Source organism: Pezoporus wallicus, unplaced genomic scaffold (assembly GCF_028554395.1).
Source record: "Pezoporus wallicus isolate ANWC-B61680 ecotype Strahan unplaced genomic scaffold, APGP_CSIRO_Pwel_v1 contig_7505, whole genome shotgun sequence".
Taxonomy (NCBI): domain Eukaryota; kingdom Metazoa; phylum Chordata; class Aves; order Psittaciformes; family Psittacidae; genus Pezoporus; species Pezoporus wallicus.
The window spans coordinates 333,881-358,070 of NW_026638908.1; the positions used below are offsets into that span (position 1 = coordinate 333,881).

Consider the following 24,190-nt stretch of genomic DNA (forward strand, 5'->3'; position numbering starts at 1 on the left):
GTTGAGCAAGCTACAGCATACGATGTGGGAGAAAGCATGGCCTTGGTTTACTTCTGAGCACATGTTTGTACATCTACCATGTGTTCTGGCCTATTGTGCCAGAACCCTGCCTCCTTAGATGTCACAAATGGAGCAGGGATGGGCAAGTTTAGTCACTGGCTTCTTTTTAGGAGACCAAATTTTTCTAGCAGAAAGACTATAAAATAATTTTATGCTGAAGGGTGGGTTGCTTTGGGAAGAGCTGAGTTATCATGTACCAGAACTACAGGTCACTTAAAGTCCTGCTGTAGTTTGCCAAATCTCTGACTATACACCATTTAACTGTATAAATATATCCTAAAAAGACTAAGGGCTAGACTCCAGAAGAGAGTATGGGTAAACTAAAAAATCAGATCCGAAAACTCCACTGAGCAGCCACGTAAACTCTTAGTCTGTTTCTGGATAGAAAATAAGCTGGGCATCTCGGCACCTTTGTGCCCATTTGTGGTGTGGGAACTAGGTAGAGCAGTTCCAGAAGAGGTCCAACTGAGAGGAACGTCTCTGAGCTCAACAACTCAGGTTCTTCTGTTATAGCCACAGATGGCTTCAGTGCTCAGCCATATTTGGTAGAATGCACATCATCAGTGCAGTAACTCAGTGATGATAGAATTGGCTTTTGGCTCAAAGGGATTTACATCAACAACTTCTAACTCCCTGGAGAGTGTCCCAGGTGCTCAGAAGGACTGCAGAATGGAAGAGGAGCATTCATCACCTCAACTGTTGAAGTTGTGTCCCTATTAGAAAGGATGGCAAATGTATGACACTGGTGTGAGATAGAAGGAAGGAGACACAGGGAACTGTAGGCATTTACTCCTGGTTTCTGGTAGTTATTCCCAAGCCAGTGCTGGTTTTTGTCCAGGAACCCTTTACTACAAAAGTGTATAAGTAAAATCCAGGACACTTTCAACAATTAAAGTAGGGGAGAGAGACACATCCTTGTTTTACTCTGTCTTTTGCCTCAGATGCTTTCTCCTTGTCCTAGACTCTCACATGCCTTTCTGAACAGGGTCGTAACTTCAGATGAAAAGGTGGTGACTCCCTGTTTCCTTCCTGCTCGTCTTCCTCCCTGTCTAGTATGGTGGTCAGGGATGCAGCATGAATGCTTCCCAGGAACTCCCACTTCCTGGCACATGCTTTAACCATGGGGTAACAGCATAGGGAAGATGGACACTATTTCCTCCAGCTACACTTTAAAGGAAAATGAACATTGCTTATTGGAAATTTTTATCTGCTGACAGCCCAGCAGGCCTTTTAAACACCTTTGGCAGTCTGGCTGTTAATACAAACCTTGGTGATTTCCAGTAATAACACAAAGAAAAATGCTGTGACCAGCAGCCACATGAAATGAAGTTGTATACCAGAGAAGCTAGAGGAGATACAGGGACTCTATTCATTGTTCTGAAGAACAGATTTTGGTGCTCACTGCTAGAAGAAGACTCAAAATTCTGAGTCCCAAGAGGAAAAAGGTGCCAAGTGCTAGTGTAGGACTTCACACACATCAAAATTGATAGTTTCCCACACAGCTTTTGTTAACTTCTCACTGTGCATGCTGCTTGTTTTGGCCATATACCTGCACTTCTTTTATATAAAGGGAATGTAAGCCTATCACTACCAAACTCAGGATTCATCAATGAGGCTGGAAGGCTCAGGCATCCTGGAGCATCAGTCCTAGTCCCATCTCTTGGTGATTTATTAAGGTCACACAGACTAGCAAGAATTTAAGTCAAGTCCCTAGAGATTCACTAAATTACCTTGCAGTCAGAAACTGTACATCTAGTTAATAGGGGAGGAATCTCTCTTAAATAATTTAAATCAGTTTTACATCTGCAACACTGTGCAGGAGTTCATAGCATCTTATTCGGATTTTCTTTGCATCTCTGAAGTCATGGAAGTTTAAATATACAGATTACATGAAACAGGGATTCTATTGCATGGCTCTGAACATTGTAAGTTTTCTCAGACAATTTAGGGCAGAAGGAGTGATAGACCATTTCTGAGTACTCGTATACCATATGGTATACAAACTATTTGACATTAATACTTAAGTTATTGTGCCTGTTCAGGATGCACAATGTAGATGTGTTGGAGTTGCTGTGAATATTCTAAGTCATGTAAACAGATTAAATTATTTTAAATTATTCTTCAACAAAACAGGTCTCCAAAATAAGACTGTGGACTCACTCTGACTCAGATCTCCTTGCAAATTTTCTGCATCTTTAAAGACTCATTTGTTGATGAGAAGAGGTGACTTTGGGAATCATTTCTTGCCAGCAGTGAAACATCTTTTCCTTGTTATTACTTTTTTCTTTTTTCTCATTCTTAGGTTGCCTGCTGTATAAATGCAGAATGGAGTTCTTGTTCCCCACCAGATGCCTACCTATCAGCAGCACAGAAATGAATATATGAAAAAAAAAAATGCAGGGGTGGTAGTAGGTAAAAAGAGACAAATCCTATGTATAATTACTCTCTTCATGTTTCTCTACTTGTCCCTGCCATGCTCTTCTAGTTATCTGGCTAAAAAATCTACCTTCTACTCCATCTTCATGGAGTAGGAGTTAAAGGATGTTGGATGAAGAGACTGACACTTTCTCTGAAAAAGTATTGGTAAAAACAAAAGTTTACTTTGAAAATAAGTTCCAAGGACACAGTGAGGACACAATCTGTCTATTTCATATGCCTAGAGGGCAAGTTGCAATCTTCAGAACTATCTTTCAGTGATCCCATTAAATATTTGAGACATAAAAGGTGAAAATTGTCATGCAGTAGAAGTGATTACTGTGAATGAGTCGGTACCCTACCTCATGTTATTTCTTTGCTACGATTGTCATTTCAACACACTCTTACATTTGCCCACCTTACCCTAATATGTCTTTTTTGCATTTGCCCCTCTAATCTCTAACTATTCTGCCTGTGCATAGATACACAGTATTCTATTCTGAAGATACCCTTGAAAACCTTCCCTTTCCACAACAGCAAAGGCTTTCTTTTTTTTTTTAAGCAAAGGTCAAAAACCAGAGCCAGTAATTTCCTCCTGCCTTCCAGTCAATCAGGACACTACATACTCTGCTTTGCTCTCTAGAAAGCTGTAAGAGCTGCTTCCAGTCTAATGAGCAAAAGCAGATTTTTTGAGAAATGACCAAGCTAAGCAAACTACATATGGAAGAGCATGATGGCATCATCAGCAGAAAATAACAGTGGGGAGAAAATATAATTTTTTACATTCTTCATGTAGAGTACTGAGGAGAGCAACTTCAGTTTCTACATCAGTCAGTGTACTATGAGCAAACAGCATCTGTTGAAACTGGGTTCTAAGTTTGAAGGGAAAACACTTGATAGTTATTGTCATGTGGGAAAAATAATTGGATCTTTTTACTTCGTAAAAAAAAAAAACAAAAAAGAAAAAAAACAGACAACTTTTTGTGCTGGAAGAGGGAGCAGGAGAAAAAGAATACCAAAGGGAGAAGAGCAAGCAACAAAGCTATAGGATGATGTAAGTACAATGAAGAGGGAGGTGATGAGGGAGTAAAAGTAACTATAACACGGGGGTGGATAAAAGGAGAAGATACAAGGAAGAGTACTACAAGGGAAGGAAGAAAGTATGTTAGTGGCCACTGATAGCATTTGGTTTTGTATTTCGTGCTTATTACAAAAAGATTATATTTAATTACTTTGGACTGATTAAAGACTTAGAAAGGTAAATATTTTGATAACACTAGCTTTCATGCTAATTTAGCAACTGTTACTAGATAGGAATTTGTGGTCTTGCTCCTCTGAATGCTAAGTTCAGTTATCATTTGCTCATCCAGGTTAAAGAAGTTTGCAACAACTCTGTTTCCCCACAGAGTATTGAATCTGAGTTTATCATGCACTTATGAATGAAAGCCCAATTTAATGAGGAATTGGGTCTGCTGTGCTCATTAAAGAAAACAGCAAAGCTCTAATGACATTATGACCCAAGTTTGCTTTATTCCTAAAAATCTTGTCTTTAAAAAAAATCTGTTTTTTTCCCACCTGGTTATTTCTTTGCTGTGTTCCTAAAGTACTTAGAAAGAAAATGAAACGACTTACTTACACAACTCTTTTTTCTTTTCTTTTATCTCTAGCAATAACAAACTAGAGAAAAATCAGTATGGATGCTTATAAGGTCTCACACAATGAAATAAAAGCCTTAGGAAATTTTTTCTTCATTGAAATACCAGGTTTTATCATACTTCACAGTAAATACAGTGTCATGAAAAAACACAATATAATTTATTTTCCTTTTTTTCCAAGACTGAAAAAAAAATATATTATATGAAAGTTCTCCATTTGAATTGAAATTCAGGAATTAATAGGTTTTGTTATGGTAGTACCAAAGAAGAAACCAATCATTTAACCTTTATATATCCAGTTCTGAGACTCTCAGTTTGTATGTCACAGTTTGTACAGCAGACTAATTCCCATGGATTTGCCTGTGTCAGTTTTTAAAAAAACTTCCAAGTTCCTTGATTTCTCTAACAAATTTTATTCATTTTTTCTAAACTTATTTAAAGTGGGACTTGACAGAACTTAAAAACACATTAAAATGCTTTATTGGTTCAGTGAGGTTTCACTTCCTATTAGTTTTGCAGCTGTCACCATTTTGTTTCTAACCCTCTTAGATTAAAGAAGGCATAGGAGTACCTGTTACTGAGATAATGTCCTGAGCAAGGTCGTATGTTTCAGGCTGATTAAAGCAGTTGTGTCAGGATGCTACAGACTGGGTGTTCCCAAAACAACAATGCAGTTTGCCTACAACATTATTTATTTCTTTTGTGGAAAGGCTGTTCTTTGGCGGGAGTAAGGCTGAAAGAGAGTTGCAGCACAGCTAGTACAGCTGACCAAGCTTTTTTCCTGGTTCTCAAAGGAAAATGAAAGGGTAAAAAGCAGACCAATTTGGATTGTGTCATGAAAATGGCCTCTCACATAACCTTTCACCAGCAAGGCTTGGCTTGAATAGACAAAGCAGCAGCCAGCATTCTGGGAGTTTCTTGGTATAGCCTGTGTTGGGGCAAGTCTTAAAAATTTCTCTTATGTCAGATAAACAGTGAATCATTCCTTGATTCATCTGAAACTTTGTTTTCAGTTATGAAAAAAAACACTATAAATCGTGCATGCCCAGTGGGTCAGGTCAAAAGATTGATATCTTTGTATTGCTTTCTGAAAAATCATTTGATCCGTTTTTTTCTTTTTCCTTTTTGAAGGTGCTCTGACAACACCTTTTTGGTTCTAAAAGGTTGCCCTCACAGTGATTTTGAATGAACCAGGGTCTCTGTGAGATAACAAACATTCAAGAATTTAGTGAAAGCATCCCTTACATTATCACATTATTGCTGTAGTATATCTTTTGGGAAACTGTTAAGCCAGAATTATTCCCTGAATCTACAATAGTTCACAGTGGAAAAAAAATTTTCCATATGCTGCTTTACAATATGGGACATAACTATATATGTAGCAAAATGTTTCTGAATTTTTTAACCTCAGAGAAATTTTTTTTGAAACTTTTGATGATGTGGCTAGAAATAGAGGGAAGGAATGTAAAGGAAGGGAGGAGGAGGATGAGGAAGTCACAGCTAGCCTTTCTGTAACATTTAGGATTTCAGTGGTGTTCAGTAACTTCCACTGTTGACATGCTTACTTGTGCTAGACAGCAGTAACTAAAATGTCAATTGATTTTTACAGCAACCTGATCCAGTACTCTGGCATTCAATGCAGGCCACATTCAGCAAAAAAAATATAAACAGTGTAAAGGTAAATCACATTAGTACTTACACGACCATGATGAAATGGGAAATTCTGTTTGTCTTAAGGTACCAAACTCCAGCTTACTTGCTCTCCTCTGGGGCATTAAAGTCACATATACAGGTATGGATCTGATTTTGGAATTGCTTCCTACCAGCCTTTGTGCAAGCTCGCTCCCCACCTGCAGGGGATGGTGAGCCAACAGGCAGAAGTGATCCCACTGAAGGGACCAGTGCTGCTCATGCTCACATCCCAGGGGTGAGCACACCAGCTGCAGCAAGGTAGGAGGTAGGCAGTGTAATTGCATTAGTGAAGTGCTTTTACAGAGCAGTTTGCTGTGCCTGGCACCATACACAGGGTTGCAGCTGTGTGGCCCTGCGCTCCAGGAGCCTCCTCGGTCAGGCTTGGAGTCAAGCAAAGGTGGCTTTGCCAGACTGATGGTTAATGGCAAGCCCATGGTCAGTATTGAGTTGCCCCATGCTTGTTGCTGCATAGGTATGTACTTTGTGGGTTTCTGTGTAAATAACACTGGACATCTGAGCATCACCACTGCATCCACCAGCACAGACCAGGTCAGTTCTGGTTAAAAAATCCAAAGGGCCAATGCTGATTCAGATGCGACCTGCACAGTGCAAGTGCTTCACCCGACTCACCACAGCAGTGCAGGCTACTGGGGTGGGAGAGGAATATTTCTTCCTTCTTTACCTCCAACCCCCTCTGCCGTAAGTGGGGTATTTTGCCAGCCTCTGTTTAATATGCATACTTCTACCTTGGCTGTTCCCCAGGCTCAAGTGAGTGCACTAATTTCCTCAACGAAGGACTTGTCTAAACAACGTGGTTTGGCTGCTTTAACAGGTGTTGTTCAAGTGCTAAATTCCCCTAAGCCTCATACAAGCCTTAGTACAAACATCACTATTGGGGAAGCAATATTTGCTTTAAAGCACCTCTCTAGGGCTGTGTACCATCATCCACAGTAGCATGGAATAAAAGAGTGGTAGGTTAAGCTGGCAATGGATTTGGGCTGTGTAACCCCTTTTAGAAAACAAACTTGTCTGTGATGGTTTTATAGAAACTTAAATACTTGTGAGGGAAAAAGTTGATGGCAGGACAGTTGACGTCCAGACATACGTCAAGCTACTTAATTATTTCCTGATAGGTTTCTTGTCCTAGTGGTCTGAAAGTGTCCAGGATGTTTGGTGATGTCTTGCTGATGTACAGTGACTTGGTCCTTTTCCTGGCCCATGTCCTTTCCTGCAGACTGCAGTGTTGTAGACATTACTCCTGTGCAGGGTGGTTGTTATAAACTATATTTACTGGCTAAGATATTAAAAGATTCATCTCCACCAGAGCACATCTACTAGAGTAATAACGCTGACAGAGCCCCTAAGCACTATAGCAACCATTCCCTCAGCCTCTGCATCTGAGAAAGCTGTGGCAAAGCAAGGCATCTGTAACTATGTCCACAGCAAGGGTTCTGGAAACACAGGTGTCTTGGTCATGCACTGCTGTATTCTTTCATGCCCCTTGCTAAGCCTGTGCTCTTCGGAATAGCTTGAGAAGCTCCAGCTGCGGGGTGCATATTACCCTCTACTATGCTGGCAAATTTGTTTTTTTTTATACTGAAGTCTACACTATATTAGCTGGATAATTATCACCAGGGCTGGTGAGCTGGCCTCTTTCACTTTCCTCTGGCTTCACTTGCAGAACAAAAGGGGTTTGCTTCCCTTTCTCCTGGATAGAATGTCCCCCATGCCCCCCCCCCCCCCCCCCCCCTTTCTGTTACTGATCTTGACCACAAACTCTAAAACTTTCTGGTGCTTTATTCCCTCCCTCTCTTATTCATTATTTGCTTTGGATCACCGCCCTCCTTACAACTGTCCACAGACTCATCTCCTTGGAAACAGCAGAAGTTGTTTATGTGAAAGTCATAGGGAAACTAAAGCAGCTGCAGGTGTGCAAGGGAGCCGTGTTCCACTGGAGGGTATAGGAAAGGTGGGTCTCCACTTATTCTGACTGACAAAAGGTTAGATGGCTGAGGAAAACCCACCTTCTTCCTCAGGAGTTTCCCAAGTTGCCTTCCTCTGTTCACAGAAGTGGTGCAAAGCTCATTGCATGCACATGTGTGCATTTATATGGACCCTTTTTTGATCGTTTTTCATCACCAACGTGTAGGGGTTGAGAAGCAGTGGAAATTTGGTGAGTCTTGCTATTTATTATTTTGTGGAACACCATGTTGGTGCACCATACCGTGCCAGGCCCATCTCCTCTCCTGTCTTGACCCTGTAACCCCCTCTGCGGCCACAGGACTTTCCCATCCATACCTTGTGATTTCTGCTGCTCCCTGCTTTGTGCCCTCCACTGCCACTGCCACCTGTGCTGTTGGAAATGGCTGGTACACTTGCCCAGCCTAGCGGGCTGTTACCGATCGGCTGTCCATGTGCGGTGTTTCCCAGTCCTCCAGGACAGAGCTGTGCAGGCCTGTGAACAGCCTGTGTGGGCACAGATGTGGCAGGGTCACCAGCTGGTACCTTTTGCCAGTGATGGTGGCATGCCTGGCTGCCTGCAGTTGCAGGCAAGCAGCCTGGGCTTGGGCAGGAAGACAGCAGGGCCCCATGGGGAGAAGGTCTGTTGTGCAAGGATAGCCTGGGCAGCTCCCCTTTTGTGGGTCTGGGTGGGCCGTGCTGATGCTGGGGGGGCCATCCTGAGCTGTGGGATTTGCCCTGGGAGTGTTAGTCCCTGAGTAAAGAAAACCCTGGCGAAGAGATGCCCATGTCAACATCTCTGTGATGACAGCTTGGAGGAGGAAGGAAGGATTTCTGTGTAGCTTTGGTTGTGGGGATGGTGGTGTGGACAGGTGATATTTGTTCTCCCTTACACAGCCTCTGAAACAGTGCTGGAAGAGCTGTTCCTGGAAACTTTTTTCTGTTATCAGAAACTTTTTTCCCTGCCCACCCAATATGAATGGCTTTTCCTGCGGTGTGCTTCATCAGCAGGTTCCAGTCTTGCTGTGGGTTTCTTTCTCCTGTTACTAGATACCTCCTTTGGGTGACTTTCTTGAGAACTACTGTCTGTAAATAGCCTTGCCCACATGGGAAACCTGTTCCAGTTGCATGCCTAGTATTTTAAGCTTGAGGGATACCATAGTTATATCATTGGACCTTCAAATAAATTGGTTTTCTATAAGCTGAAGCTGTATATAACTCTTAATTTCTTACACTGTATCAAGTGAAATGCTTGGTATTACTAGGTACCTGCTGTGTGATTTAAAATGTACTTTAACTTCCTAGAGGTTGTATTAAACTAAAGCACTTTCTGCACTTTCACTGTCCATGTCTTGAGTGTCAGAAAAATCACTATGTGACAGGGTGTAATCTATCTTTAAATGTGAATCTGATAAAATAAAGATTGTAAAAAGAGAATTGAAAACTAGGACTTAATACATACACTTAATAACAGGGAGAATGTTGGGGATATTGCATGTTAAATATCCTTTTGTTATCTCAACACTAAATGTGGAGAACTGTATCTTTATTATGTATTATATGTAAAAAGATAGGCAGTAGAGCAGTAAGAAGGCTGCAAAAGAAAACAGGCTGTAAAACTTGGAATGCTTGCTCTGCAGGGACTACTGAATGGGAGATACTGAAGTTTATAAAATAGGTAATATAAAATGTTAATCCTTGGCTTTTAAAACGACAAAGATCAGTAGAAATTATTAGAAAGCACCAAGAAACATCTTGGAAAATTTTGGGTGGTTGAGGAGAGATATGTTTAATGTTATGAAAGGCATCATTTTGGAACTGTATTAAAATGCAGGATTCATCTGAGCATCTGTGTTGTTTTTTTTTGGGGGGGGGTGGTGTTAAGTATTATTTGATTGCACATGATCTGGTTTGATATGAACAGGGCCAGGGACAGCACAGTGACATACTTTGAAAACTGCTACATAGTCTGTTAAAGATCTAATAGCCTTAAATAGCTTTGGTTTACAGGCTATGGGTTCCGAATCAAAGAACAGTTTCATCGGAAGCTTTCTTCAGCCACCAGATAGGATGCTTCCTGCAGGCTTTGCTTGTATAGAATCACAAAAGTTGGCAGCTGTTGGTGGTGACAGGCCTTCTATCTTCAATAACCAAGGTAAAGCCAAAACATGTCCTTAAAGTGTTCTTTTTAATTGTTTCATGTGAAATCTCTTGAGAAAACTCCCCATTCTGTTTTACTTAGTTCAATGACTTACTGCAATTATCAGACTGACATTGAGACAGGATGTATATGTGTCCTGCGGGAGTAGTCTCCCTGAAGTCATATGTCTGGAATGGAAACTACTGCAAGTCTTCTAACATCCTCATAAACTTTGGCTTTGAAAATTGTTTAACTTAGAGTTGTCAGACTTCCTCTAAAAGCAAAGGAAAATGCTTCAAACTCAGCAGAAAAAAAAAAAAAAAGATCATTCATATGGTAGTTCACTGACTTGAAATTGGCTTTGTGTAGTGCTATTAGACTCCCTCTAGCTTAAAATCACTTCTAAGGGTATTTGTGTGGTATGACTCCTTGGGAGAGCTTTTGAATGACACAGACTTCCAGGAAAGTTAGCAGCATGAAATGTAGTCTGTATGAAATATGGGTCTGTTATGGTTGTCATGTGCCTTAATGGGTGATTACTCTCTGGAGCTTACCAGAAAATGCTTGGTGGTTTAGCATATCTGGAGAGCTTCATGAATCACAAGGATACCATGCTTGGGTTTGCTGTCATGGACAACTTTGCAGTATTGCACAGCCTATGTGTGTGCATGTGTTCATTGCTCTTCACTTGAAGAAGATGTGACTTACGTAGTAATCTTTTGTCATACAGAGCTTGGGCTTTTTGGATTAAAATGGTCAATTTAATGCTATGCAGCTAAGTGCTTAAGTAAGGAAAAGTTTGGCATGCCAATAGAAAAATGGAAAAAGATCTTTTTGCTCTCTGGTTTCTGCTTTCTTTTTAAAAAAAAAATTAATTATAATGGGGCTATGATAAGCTGATGAGAGTTGTTATGGAGCTAGCAATATTTGCTGGGTATTCCTTTACTGAGAAAATTGGTACTGGGAAACTATTAAGAATTATAAGTCATAAAAGAAGCTTGAGTTGGTATAGTATGTGTCTTAAACTTACGATGGTGTGTGTACCTTTTTGAGAACTAGTAGACTTTTCCCGTAGCTGAAATTGGTTTAAAGAGTCATCAAATACAAGAAACTAGACATTGAATCATTAGCTTTTGAAACAGTAAGCTTTTAAAATGCATCATCTACTAAAATGCTCCTTTGTATCTGATTTCCCCCCTGACCCAAGTCTGTTTTAGTTTTTTCAGTCTGTCCCCACCAGTTGCATTACACCAAAACTTGTGACCTAACTTGGATACCTGTGTTCTCTGTATCTGTGTAAACAGAAGTCCAAGGGTTTGTTACACTCAGTTTGCCACAATATTTTTTGTGCTGCTGTCATTTGGAGTGAAAATAGTTTTGCTCATAGGACCTGTGCTTTACACCTCAGTTATGCAGTAAACATACCCATTTTCTCCCTGTGTTAGTGTACTGCTCTGTATGTGTTAGTGTACTGCTTGGGAATATAATTCATTTTATGAGTGATCCTGGGAAGATCACTCATAAAATGAAGTACTGTTTGCTAGCTCTAGTGGCAGCCATGAAAACTCTTCACGAAAAGATGCACCGTCTACAGTTGGAGAAGTCAAAAGCTGAAGATAATCTGTGCAGCCTCTCCATAGCAGCTGCTCAGTATAAGAAGGCAGTAGAGCATGAATCCTACAAAAAGGACACAGCACATGAAGAACTGATGCAACAGAGGAAAGGTATTTCTCTTGGGTGATAAGGTGTAGCTACAGCAACTCCAAGACTGCATAATCCAGGGAGTGTTTGTTTTGACAGACTTCTAAGTAATGCACTCCCCCCCCTTTTTTTTTTCTTCAGAATTGGGGAGGGGCAAGAACTTGATATCTCAATAAAGCTGAAACATTTTTTTGCATATATTAACCAAGTATTGCATAACCCATAAAGCTATTTTAAACCATAAATAGAGTTCAGGTGGCATGTTTAACTCCTACAATAAGCAGGCAGCTGCTTATGTGTATTACACTGCTAACTTGAGAAAAGTGAGGAGAAGGGAAGAAACCAGATTCTGGTTGGATATCTGCTGATATAAATCAAAGTAACTGCAGTGCTCACACCTTTGGAATCCAAATTAGGAACTAGCTCTGGAAAAACATTTTGATTCTCATCAATATATATAATGTGTTTTAAACACATGACTTGTTCAGACTAACAAAACTTTTCTTGCATATTTTGAAGACAGAGAATTCCTCAATGAGATGACAGACTGGCTAACTGTGTAACTCCCATTGCTGTACTGAGTGTCTTTTGTTTCTCCTCGTAGATATAAGTGTGCAGTTAAATGCAGCACAATCCCGCTGCTCCCTGCTGGAGAAACAGCTGGATTACATGAAGAAAATGGTCTCCAGTGCAGAACTGGAAAATAAAATGGTTTTGGAACAACAGGTGAAGCCCTTTAACATGCTAACAAAGTAGTAATATAGTTTTAAAGTGTAGAAATGTGTAAGATCTGAACTTCTTCCTAGACGTATTTTTTCCTCAGCTCTGATCAGCGTGTTACCAAACAGAAGCAGTTTACTGTCTGACTGGTTGATGACAACCGTTTAATGAATTGTATGAAAAGACTCCCTAGGTGGAACTCCTAATGAGCAAAACCATGCTAATACTTGCACATTTGGTAGACAAAAAGGCTGCTGGAAATTTGAGTCTTCTTTGCCTGGTGTTTTTCATCACTTAGCAATTTAAGAAAAATGAAATTTAAACTAGTTAAACACCTTAGGGTAGTGTGTTTGGGTTTTTGCTGCCTGAAACAATTTGAGTCAGCTGCCAACTCCATTATTGCTTACTTTTTTCTAGGCCCAGCTTCAGAAAGAGGAAGATCAGAACCTGTTGAAACTGTATGCAAAACTTGAAAAGCTTGAAATGCTAGAAAAAGAGTGCCTTAAGCTTACTGCTACTCAGAGAATTGCAGAAGTAAGCATGCATGGAATGACAGTCTGAAAGTCATTCATTTGATATAATTTGTATGTCATACTTTTAATAGAACTAAGTTTTGCAAGAGTTTCCTCTGTTAAAGCTAAAGATCATAAAGCATACCTGACTGAATGCCATGCTGGCTTCATTTGCATGAGTATTTTTTCAATCTGGGCTTTAAAAATTCCTACAGTCCTGTTTTATCCCAGATTACAATTGCAACCTACTTCAGACTTCTGATTCAGCATGGCAAACTGAAGTGTGACTAATCATTCTTGCCTTCAAATGCAGGACAAGATCAAACGCTTAGAAGAAACGCTTTGTGAAGAGCATCAGCGTAAGCTAGTACAAGACAAAACTGCTGAGGTAGACTGAAAAGGTTTTATTTTATCTTATTTTTTATGACTGAAGAATTCTATTGTCTGCCTAAAATACCCTTTTTAATTACATTAAACTGAACATGTTTATTACCCAGGCAGAACTCCTGGAATACTACCTAAACTACTTATAAACTACATAGTATAAAGCTTGCTAGGTGAATTGTGTATCCCAGTCAAGAAGGATTATACTTGGTTTTGTATTAATAATACAGTTCATCAGCCTAAAAGCTGTTGTAAGTGATCTAGGTAGAAAATTAGTTTCTAGAGAATCTGCAACTAAATCATGTAACCTTAACTTAGAGTAACTAGAAAGTGGTCATATAAGAAACATTATAACCCAAGCAAGGTTAGTTATTCTGTTTGTTTTCCTCTTTCTGCTCAGATCTGCTGAAATATAATATATTGGACTGTACATGGAAAAGTCTTTAATCAGTGATTCTGTTACATTGTTCATTAAGTGAGAGCTTGAATAATTCATTATTCTGTAAGGCTGTAAACAGTTTGTTGGACCACCATCTGAGAGAGGAATATTTGCCAAAGAAGGCAAAACCTTTGTTAAAGGGACAAAGTAGTAGTATCCCAAAACTCACTTCACTGAGAAGTACCAGCCATTTTAAAAAGAGAGCAGTTGTGGTGGCATTCTCGGAGGTAGAAGGGGATGGTGCAAAGCTGAAGAATTATATTGGAAGAACATAGCCATAAGCAGAGCTGACAGGTTAAATTAATTTGTCACTGTTGTCAGTTTTTATACCTCATCCAAGGATGATGGGCTTTCATCGGTCCAGAAAGCTTGAAATAAATTGCAGATCGTAGCGCAGGTATCTGACCACCTCCAGAATTCAAAAGAATGACATAGCTGAAAACTTGCAGGTTTTGGGCTTCCAGCTTCAGCTGCTTGCTGATGCAGAGCAGGAGGCCTAGCATGGAGATTTTATCTTCTGAGAAATATAGTAAGAATGACTTTCACAGATCAGATAGTCTGACTTGAACAGTAGTATAAACATTTGCTCAAGAAAGGACTTTGGTGTAGTAAACCAAGTCCGAAACTAGTATTAGTACCATCTTAGTTCACTCTAGGATAGATTTTGGTCTGTTGGATCTGGGTTGGGAAACATAGTGTGTTGGATGGTTCACTTCCTTCTGATGACAGAAAAGCCAGAATTACCTCATTTTTGTGATGGACCTCCAGCATTGTTTCGCTGGAACTGTTACACATGCCAAAACAAAGTCCTAGTCCTATGTTTGATTGGGAATAGCCGTTATCCTGTTTATCATGGGACTTTGTGTCAGCTAAACTAGAGAGCAATTTTAGGATTGTCCAGCAGGTTTGACATCAGTGTCACGCAGATGTGCTCAGTTCTCTCTGTCCCTAGGTTGTAAGATCCAAATGTTCATATTATTTGGATTTTATGATCAGATCCCCAGCATGTGGCAGGATTGGCTTATCTCAGTTGGTTGTCACAGTGGAAAAATACAGCTGCTGCAGCTGCATTTAAAATTGAGGCCTTCTAAGATAGAGCAGAAGATCTGCCTGATACCCTGCCACCCTAGTAATCTGTTCAGTTTTTAATGCAAGATCTGCCTGATACCCTGCCATTTTAGTAATCTGTTCAGTTTTTAAGTGTATTTTGTGTCTTCTTAGCAGGGCAGTTAATAGTGCCCTTAACTGGTTCTTATCATCTCATCCATGAGAACCTTAATTGGTTCTCATCTGTGAAAGAGGGAATTAATTAAACCATGTGGTTTCATACTTCTAATATTATATTTTTCCTTTGTTGCTTATTCCCACAGCTCCAAACAGGATTTGAGATGAACAGAATTTTGTTGTCTTCAGTGACATCTCAAAATGAACCTAAAAAGGAAAACATGAAGAAGAAAAAAATTAAGAAGGTGACATGGAAGTTTTTTTTACCATACTGTTGCTGATAGTATCTGACTCATACAGATATTGGAGTTTGTGAAAAATGCTGATGTAAGAGGCACTTGGTGTGTTTGCTGCACTTTACTCCATTTCCAAAGGAAAACAGTGCTGAATACCTCTTTGGTTTTGTTTGGTTGTTTTTTCCCTTTGATAATTAAGATGGTCCTAGGGCTGGTAGGTAGCACCTCACTGGAAAACTTTGCCTTACCAGAATGACAGTAACCTCTGTTACACTCTCAGATGGCCACCCCCATGTCCTGTCTTGGCTACCTTTCAGTTTATCTGGCAAGATTAGTTTCCAAAGCAATTTTAACTAGGCATCTTAAGATGGTATGTTTTGAGAGGATTGCTGAAGTCAAGAGCATTCATTTTGTAACACATGTTACAAGTCAGTCAAAATTTTGCAACTGTGGTTTTGCAAAATTAAGTAAGCAATGTTCAATTTCTTTTATGTCAACCTAATCGTCAAAATATCTGCTAAATGCATCTGGAGTAAAGTTTTCTTGTCTTGGCTGTTGAAAAGTACTACTCTTTCCACTTACAGGTGGGAAATTATTCTTTAAACCAGAGGGAAACAAAGGTGATACATTTCACTGCTTGTTTATTTGAATTTTACTTACTAGGGGAAAGAAAAAAAGAAAAAAAGTTCAAGCTGTTTGGTCAGCAGTTTGGAATTTCTTGTGTTACTTTTTCTATCTTATGGCAGAGAAATCCTACAGTGAAGAAAATGCACCTTTCTCAATTACATGTAAGGGCTGGTGAACTACCTTTTGTAGCTGGGAAGGTGAGTGAAACCAAATCTCGCTAAATTAGCACCTGCAGTTTGAATAAGTCACTTTACTGTAATTGTTAATCACTTATGCAAACCTAATAATTCTGCTTTAAGTCTGTCAGCTCCAGCCATTCTGTTAGTGCAAACGTTCAAAGTGTGTTGCACATTATGAAGTATCACAATCCATGTATCTCATCACGAAGCCAAGGAGGAGCTACATCTGGGATTTCAGGACACACAGCCCTTTCAGAATCTGTATCCTCTTGTTCCACATCAGCTATTGCCACCAGAAGCCTTTCTGACCTTCTGTTGGCCATGCAAGATGAGCTGGGCCAAATGAGCTTGTGAGTACTCATCCCTAATGTTATGAGTAAAAGTGACTTCAGTGGTAGCCCTGTGAAGCTACAGGTGTGTGTCGTGGTTTAAGCCCAGCCGTAAATCAGACTACGCAGTCTCTCTCTCACTCCCCCCCTTCCCCCCACCCCTGCTCCCGGAGGGATGGGGAGGAGAATCAAAAGAATGTAACTCCCATGGGTTGAGATAAGAACAGCCCAGTAACTAAGGTATAACACAAACCACTGCTGCTGCCACCAGTGATAATAATGATAAGGGAAATAACAAGGGAAGAGAATACAACCGCTCAGCACCCGCCGACCAGTACCCAGCCCGACCCTGGCAGTGATCTAACCCTTCCAGGTAACTGCCCCCAGTTCTACATCCTGGGCATGACGTGCTGTGGTATGGAATACCTCTTTGGCTAGTTTGGGTCAGGTGTCCTGTCTCTGCTTCCTCCCAGCTTCGCCTCCTCCCTGGCAGAGCGTGAGACTCACAAAGTCCTTAGTCAGACTAAACATGACTTAGCAACAATTAAAAACATTGGTGTTATCAGCGCTGTTCCCAGGCTGAAAGTCAAAACCACAGCACTGCATCAGCTACTAAGAAGGAGAAAAATGACTGCTACTGCTGAACCCAGGACAGTGTGCTATAATTGAACCTGGCCTGTTTTAAGTATAGGACTACTTGTTGACAGAGTGGCCTGAGCAGCCCTGACTGGTAGGATTTTTCTCATTCAAAAAATTCTTTCTTTCCTGGTGTTTAACTGATCCTGTGAGCAAGCGACACGCTCTTCAGCTGGGTTTTTCTGCTTCCACATCCTGTACTTAACCAAGCCATTACTGATGTAACAGCTGCAGCAAACGAAAAGTCTTTCAAGCTTGTGCTTTTCAGAAATTTTGAACATATTCTGAGACCTACGGAGTTGACCAAGAATGTTTTCCTGGAGAAGGTTGCAAAGGTGATGTTAACATTGAGTAGGCCTGCAGCATGCAGTCAGTCTGGGTGGTAGAATAGGTTAGTTCAGCTGTGGCAGGATGAGGCTTGTTACACAACGTGTATCACACAGTATCACAGTATGCCAGAGACTGGAAGGGACCTCAAAAGATCACCTAGTCCAATCCCCCTGCTGGAGCAGGAACACCTAGATAAGGTTACACCTAGTGTAGGCTACTCCTTTGTACTCACTCTTTCTGTATTCTCTCCATATGTGGGTACCTGATGGGTTTTTGTTGATGAGACAGTCTGACGTTCATACTCTTTCCTTCTTGATAGCAGAAGAACTTGCCAGTCCTGTAAGGGGGTTGTGGAAGAAGAACACTCTCCTGCCAGAAAATGGGCAGGGTGTGGAAGAAGCTTACTCATTAGATGGGAGTGTATACATCTTTCTAGCCATAGAAGTAAATGTGGATTACAACAGCATCTTCTGAGGCATTTTCTTAGGCATCTTCCCATTAATGCAGGCTTGTAGGCCAAAGCTATATAGCTGGTCATAGGAGACATGTCAACATTATGAGCTGTGGTTTGAACAGAGGAGGATGTGTTGGTTAAACCAGTTAGAGTGTCCACACTGATTTGAAGTCCTTGAGGTGGCAAAATTTAAACTGGCAACCAATCTTTTCTTCAAAAAGCGATGTTCAGCTTACTCATGGTAACACAAGGACAGGCATTATGGTTTTTATTGCAACAACCAGTTGCTTCAATTAACCTGTCAAGGAGCAGCACTTAACTCAGAAAGCAGAAAAGAAGCTGTGACCTTTATAAAAAGATTATCTAAAGGAGTATCTCTGTTTTTTACTACTTCAAACATCTAGGTATCATGGATATAATTGTGTATACACAATTTCTTTTAATTAAGCTGGTTAATTAAGCTGATTAAATTTATTAACCAGCACACTTCACTGCAAATCTTTTTGAGAAGAATATTTTGATTTGAATAATCTGTCAGGAAAAACTATAATTTAAATGTACTAGTTTAAACAATACTTTTCTGTATTAAATTAAGCTTTTGAAGTCTGGACTAAATTGGACAGGAAGTGAAAATACCATACTGCATAGCTGTTGTTCACTTTCCAAATTCTCATTTTGCATACTGTTTCACATGTAGTTATTTTGGCTTGGCAAGAGGGAGGAATAAGATGCACATCAGCTACAAATGTGGAATAAGCAAACTAGTGGAAAAACTTTTCCTTTTCTGGTGTGAATATATTCCACATTAATGTGTATTGTATGAGAGGGTACATCATGCTAAATTGATGTACTTTGGAGAAAATGGCTAGCAACTCCTGGAATACACTGAAAATATTGGAAGAAGTCTCAGAGACCATATCATGAATACTTTGTGTGCTATTCTTGTCTTTAATAGTGAGCATCAAGAACTTCTGAAGCAGATACAGGAGACTCAAGACTCCAAAGTTCGTCAACACCTAGAACAGGAGCTGGATTGCCTTGTAAAACAAATGGAGATTAAAGGAAAACAAATATTCAAGCTGAAAAAGCATGAGGCTACTGTAAGAATAAAATATAAACTCTGGGTAGTAATACACTAGTAATACAGTAGTGCTACAATTTTGCCTCCTGTTGTCATTAACTAGAGTGTCACTGAAATGCTTAAGCCAGGGTGTTCAGTATGTGTGTTTATAATTAGGCAGCTAGCTCAGTGTTCTTGTATCTCCAATTCCTTCTTTTGATCAAGAAAAAATGCTTACAGATGGCAGCGAGGAATATATGCCAGAGGGAAAGATTTCTGCCCTGTGTCAGTTCTGTCAGGGTTGCTCAGTCTGTGAGTTCTGCTCACTGCATTAAGATAAAATGTTGAGATTTCATTCCTTTGTCTCATGTCACTTTGGGGAATGAGAAAATAGAAGCTATAGGTCCCATACAAACTGTATTAAATGTCTTTTATATTACTGAAATAATGAAGCTTTTTATTAACCAAATAGTCTGTTGACCACAGCTACTCCAAAATCATAGCCAGACAAGTCTTCCAGTTTTAACTCCTAATCTGTATGTGTTCTATCAATATGTGTTTTAGAGCCATAGAGACATAAAGTCATAGAGCTTTTCATGCATGCCCATATAAAATCACACTTCTGTAGATGAACAGCTCAAACCCTTTTGTAGCAATTTGGTGTGGAACGTATGATAAAAATGCAATCCCTAGTTCTGGCTGACAGTTTTCTGTTCTTCCATCTTATGTTTCCAGATAAACAGACTCACCTAAGAACTTTGCTTATACAGGAAACAAAACAAAACTCAGAGTGAGACCTTAGAAAAGGGAGAGGTGATAGTTAATTTAAATCTGACCAGTTTTATTCACATTCATTCTGTGATAGATTTTACTTACTCAAATCTTTTACTGTCCACATAACTGCAAGAACAGACATGTTAAAGTAGAATTGTCAGAATTGCATGTTAGCAATATGGACCAAGAACACTGACTGTTGCATCTTCACTACCTCTCTTGGCAATATCAACTGTTTTTTTGACAAATCTTTGGTATTCTTGAGGAACCAACAATTATGGTGTTATTCCTTGCCTCAGAATCTTTCTGATTTCATCCTCCAGGAACCTTAGACAATGGACAAACAACTGCACCTTTGTTTATTCCTTTTGTATATCTTCATGGCTACAGTCTGCCTTCCTTTTCAAATGATGAAAAGAGGAATAGCACATAAAACGTGGTGCAGCCTTGTTGTCATCCTTGCCTATTATCAGCCTGCAGATCTGCTGGCAAGTTATCTTTGCCCTTGTCAGACCATACACCTTACGGTCATGATGTAAATAGCACATTCTTTGTCTTTGTCTGATTATTGTTCATCATGCCTGGTTATCGATTCATATTTCAGCTTTTAGAAGCTGTCGCACTAAAAATGCCATAGTCATCTCTGTGTTTCACAGTTAATAATATGTTCTAGAATGCAATACAAGTTAATTATTTTTAGAAATTTACTTTAAGCACAAATTGGCATGTGGAATGCTTCCAGCCTAATTTTATCCTTGGGAGTGACCTTTTTATGCCAAGTGCAAGTCAAGACGTATTATCTGTCATTAAAAAAACATTCTTCATCAATCAACTCTGTTTATTTTGTTTTCCAGTTTTGTTATGAGGCTTTGAAGTAGGCTGCTTAGATACAGTAACCAGTAACAAACAGTGTACATTTTATAGGTTGGTTGGGGAAGAGGTTGGTTAGGGTTGTACAATCTGAAATGGAAAAAGACCATTGTAAATATAAATTGTTGACCGATGAAGTTCCATCTCTCTCAAGCAAGCATTTTTACCTTAGGGAGTTCAACAATCTATTAAGTGTGGGTGAGGTCAGTTTTCTGTAGTGCTTTCTGTTACAGGGAGACAACTGTGTGCAAGATTAGTAGGTTTCAATTTTCTTTTTTTTAATATTCCTTAGACATCTTTAGTTTGGAGTTTAGAAGTTCAGTAAATTCTACAGCTGTAGGTCTTCTGAGTATGTAATATTCTGATCAGTAATCTTTCTTCCTAGGTGCAGAAATTAAAGAGAGAAACTCAGAAATTGAAGCAAGGGGCAGCTCAGGTCAAACTGAAGTGTCCTGGGCAGAAAAGCAGAAGCTCTCTTCAGCTGCTAAAAAATGTACAGAAACTTCAGTCAAAACTGAAAAAAGATGGTATCATGTAGTAACAATAGTTTTGAAGTTTACTGTGGTTTAAGTTTTTAATTTCACAAAACACCTTTAAAAAATGAAATAGATATAGCGTAGATATAGATACACATTCCAAACTGCCTACTCACTAACAGGCCAGTTTGTTCACCTCAGAATTAACTTTCATGCAGAGTAGCTATAACTCAACTACACTGACTTGTAATAAAAGTGTTTTAATGGATTAATGAAATGCTTACTTGTTAACTTGTATAATAAAATTTTATACTTTTTTTACACTTAGAATAGTATGCCATCTTTGGTGTCTCATTCCCATGCTGCCAAGGGGATACTCAGAGCTCACTTTTTGAGAATGACTTGGGCTACTGATTCTGTTCAAATAAAAACAGTAGTTTTCCTTTTCCCTAAAAACTGAAGATTCAGATCATTGCAACTGAGGCAGAAGAAGAGGTATTGTCTCTTATTTATATATATTTTCATTATAATTAACGTTATTACTCTGTAAATGTTATTGACAGTTTTAGGGACAGGTAGAGACTGGCATTCCATGACTTGGTTAAATCATAAAAACATGACAGTGTTCTTGATAAGAGCATGGAAGGGGCCACAACCAAAAGCTTGGGTGCTTGTCTTCAGAACCTGTTTCTATCACAATAGAAAATAATTGAGCTGTCACAAAGGAGACCTTGAACTTCTACCAGTACATGTTTTGGAATCTACATACTTAATATAAATGCCAGACGAATTTTTATGCAAATGATGAGTCTGCTCGTTTCCATTCCCCTCTATGTACGTATGGTAAAAGACATAACAGTGACTTCAAATCAACACTGGTTATTTAGTTGCAGTAAATTTTTGTCTTGAGGCTACTGACTGGCACTAATTTTCCTGGGTGTTTGCATATGTGAGAAAAAAATAGGTTCTTGGGGATATGAGTGAAGTTCTGCTGCAAGAACAAGAGAGAGAATGTGGTGGTAAGAATAAAAATTGAGTCATGCTCTGTTACCAAGGTTTTGAATAAAGGCTAGTAACGATTATGGTCCTAATGGGCAATTGGGCCTTTGGATAGGTAAGTTTTGCTCTGCCACCTTTCAAGACAAAGGATGAAAAAAAGAATAAAATCAGAAAATTAATTCAAATTTAGAATAGACTGTTACAGTCTTTGACAGGAGTTGGTTTTGTGAGCATTCAGGGGTGAGGGGTGGAGTTTATATGCCCTAAGCATCTTCAGCAGAACTGTGGAAGACCATGTTGTTCAGCTGATACTTAGGGATGTGTTTCCTTCACCTTGTGAAATTGTATAGACATCCTTCTTACTTATGGATTATCTCTGGCGGAGAAGAGCATATTTTATGCTTAAAAGCGCTTAAACACAGTTCTGTGAATGGTATTTTCCTGGTATAGATAGCATTTCTAAGGTAGGTTTACACATTTCTGGACACTGGAATCACTGATACCAGGGACAAAAGAAAAGTAAGCATTTCTGCTATTAACATTTTCAGATTGTAGGTATTCTGCTGCCACGAGATAAGCCTTTGCAATTCCAAGGGGTGGTTAAAGAATCTCTGAACCTCTGTGCCTGTGTGTGAGAGAGCGAGCAAGAAGGGCCTTACCGAGCCCTAAGGAGCATAAAACATTTCATCCAGAGGTCCATCCTTCATCAGGCATTGGACTGAGAGAGAAAAATTGCCAGCAATTTGCCCCAAATGCATAAAACCAGGTGGAATGACTTTGTGTGGGGGCAGTGGCAGGAGTGAGAGCAAGAAGTGCATCTGGCTTGTAGCTATGCAACTTCTGTAGGTTGGGTTTGCTATAGGGACAGCTGGGCCGGGCCTGTCAGGGAGCTGGCACGTCAATCACCTGCTCCTTCTATGCTTTGACCTATTTGGTTGGGTTTTTCTTGTTGACTATAGAAACTCAGGGAGAAGAGGCCATTTTGGAGCTAGAGCTGGAGAAGGAGGGCCCTGGTTTCCCTCTTGGACAAGGGGCTGTGGTGGAAGGCAAACAGCTTTGGGTTGGTCAACCAGGTACCGGATGGGGAAGTGCTTAAATGATGGAAGCACTGAGTAGTCTACTCTTCAAAATGTGTATGCTGACAGCGACTGTCCAGTCCCAGAATAAAACTGCTGTTTGCCTTTCTGTGGGGCAAGTTGCTGGAGGGAAAGAGAAAGAGCTGGATCTGGGCCTGTCTGCAGGTGGGCATTTTGCATCTTTGCCTGCTTTGGAGTGGGATGGGGAGCTGAAAAAGCTGGGTTGCTCAGAGCCAAAAGCTGTGATTTGAGAGGGAAAAATATGAATGAATGATACGTGAGCTCACAGAAACTGACGGGCACATCACTTGTATTTCAATTTGGAAGGTTTCACTGTATTTTGATAATTCTCTTGTGCTTTTTTTCCTGGAGCTTGTCTTTCTTTAGCGCATGTGTTTTTAAACACTAAAGTAAAGCAGATGCACTTCGGCGTGGGCTGAGAGAGTCAAACTGGATACAGAGGAAGTGCATCCCAAACAAGTTTTCTTGCTTGAAGAAGCACAGAAAATCTGTTTTCAGATTGTATGTTGGGTGTGTGAGGCGCAGGGTAGGAGATCAGCTTGTGTATGTATGTATGTATTTATTTATTCATTTATTGGAATATTCATAGTTTGAAGCAATTGTCAATCACATAAAGTAAGTCTTCAAAGGAATACACAGCAATCAATAATTCTGCAGAAACCTCAGTGATGAATTTAAGCTTGTGCACAAGTGTTGGCAAAGTTCAGCTCCACAGGAATTAGGCAGGCACATCACAGTGAGTTTTGCTGAGATCTGCTTCACGTCTTATGCTCCAAAAAAGTTTTGTCCTGGAACTGCATAAATGTACATTTGGAGAAAGCACAGTGGGTAAAGGAGGCTTCTTCACAAGAACAGTATGTTTTGGCTTAATAAGTGCTTGCTCTGCTCTTTTACAGATCCTCATTTTGATTTATATCCTGCATGATTTTGTTTGTCTTTTCAGATGAAACCGCATAGTTCTTTTTTTTCTTTTCTTGTCTTTTTTTTTTTTTAATGAATATTTTGAATCTAGCTATACAGGACAGTGGTCAAAAACACACAGTGATTCCAAAAAAAGACTAATTGGTTTATTTACTGAAAATCCAGGTGCTTTCATGCTCTCATGCAAAATTGCCACAACAGGTTTTGTTAAAACTTGAATCTAGGGTCATATTTTATGGCTAGACAGTAAGAAAATTGGACAAAATAGGTAGGTCAAACAGTACAATTAAAAATACAGACC

The 24,190-nt window shown here is 39.7% G+C and overlaps 1 protein-coding gene across 3 annotated transcripts; it reads left to right on the forward strand.

The window, feature by feature from the left end:
• Positions 1 to 7,590: 7,590 nt before the first annotated feature.
• Positions 7,591 to 21,202, forward strand: CEP57L1 (centrosomal protein 57 like 1). 3 transcript variants are annotated; one of them, XM_057413230.1, is made up of 12 exons: positions 7,591 to 7,791; positions 8,679 to 8,806; positions 9,792 to 9,936; positions 11,466 to 11,645; positions 12,227 to 12,348; positions 12,760 to 12,876; positions 13,168 to 13,242; positions 15,048 to 15,146; positions 15,884 to 15,961; positions 16,064 to 16,293; positions 18,648 to 18,792; positions 20,782 to 21,202. In XM_057413230.1, the coding sequence occupies exons 3-12, from the start codon at positions 9,795 to 9,797 to the stop codon at positions 20,932 to 20,934; spliced, it is 1,341 nt and encodes a 446-aa protein (XP_057269213.1). In that variant the 5' UTR covers positions 7,591 to 7,791; positions 8,679 to 8,806; positions 9,792 to 9,794; the 3' UTR covers positions 20,935 to 21,202. The 3 variants fall into 3 exon arrangements, with proteins under 3 accessions (XP_057269213.1, XP_057269214.1, XP_057269212.1); XM_057413231.1 differs by lacking the exons at positions 7,591 to 7,791; positions 20,782 to 21,202 and adding an exon at positions 19,488 to 19,642 and having other exon boundaries at positions 8,522 to 8,806; XM_057413229.1 differs by lacking the exons at positions 7,591 to 7,791; positions 8,679 to 8,806 and having other exon boundaries at positions 9,750 to 9,936.
• The last annotated feature ends 2,988 nt before the right edge of the window (positions 21,203 to 24,190 follow it).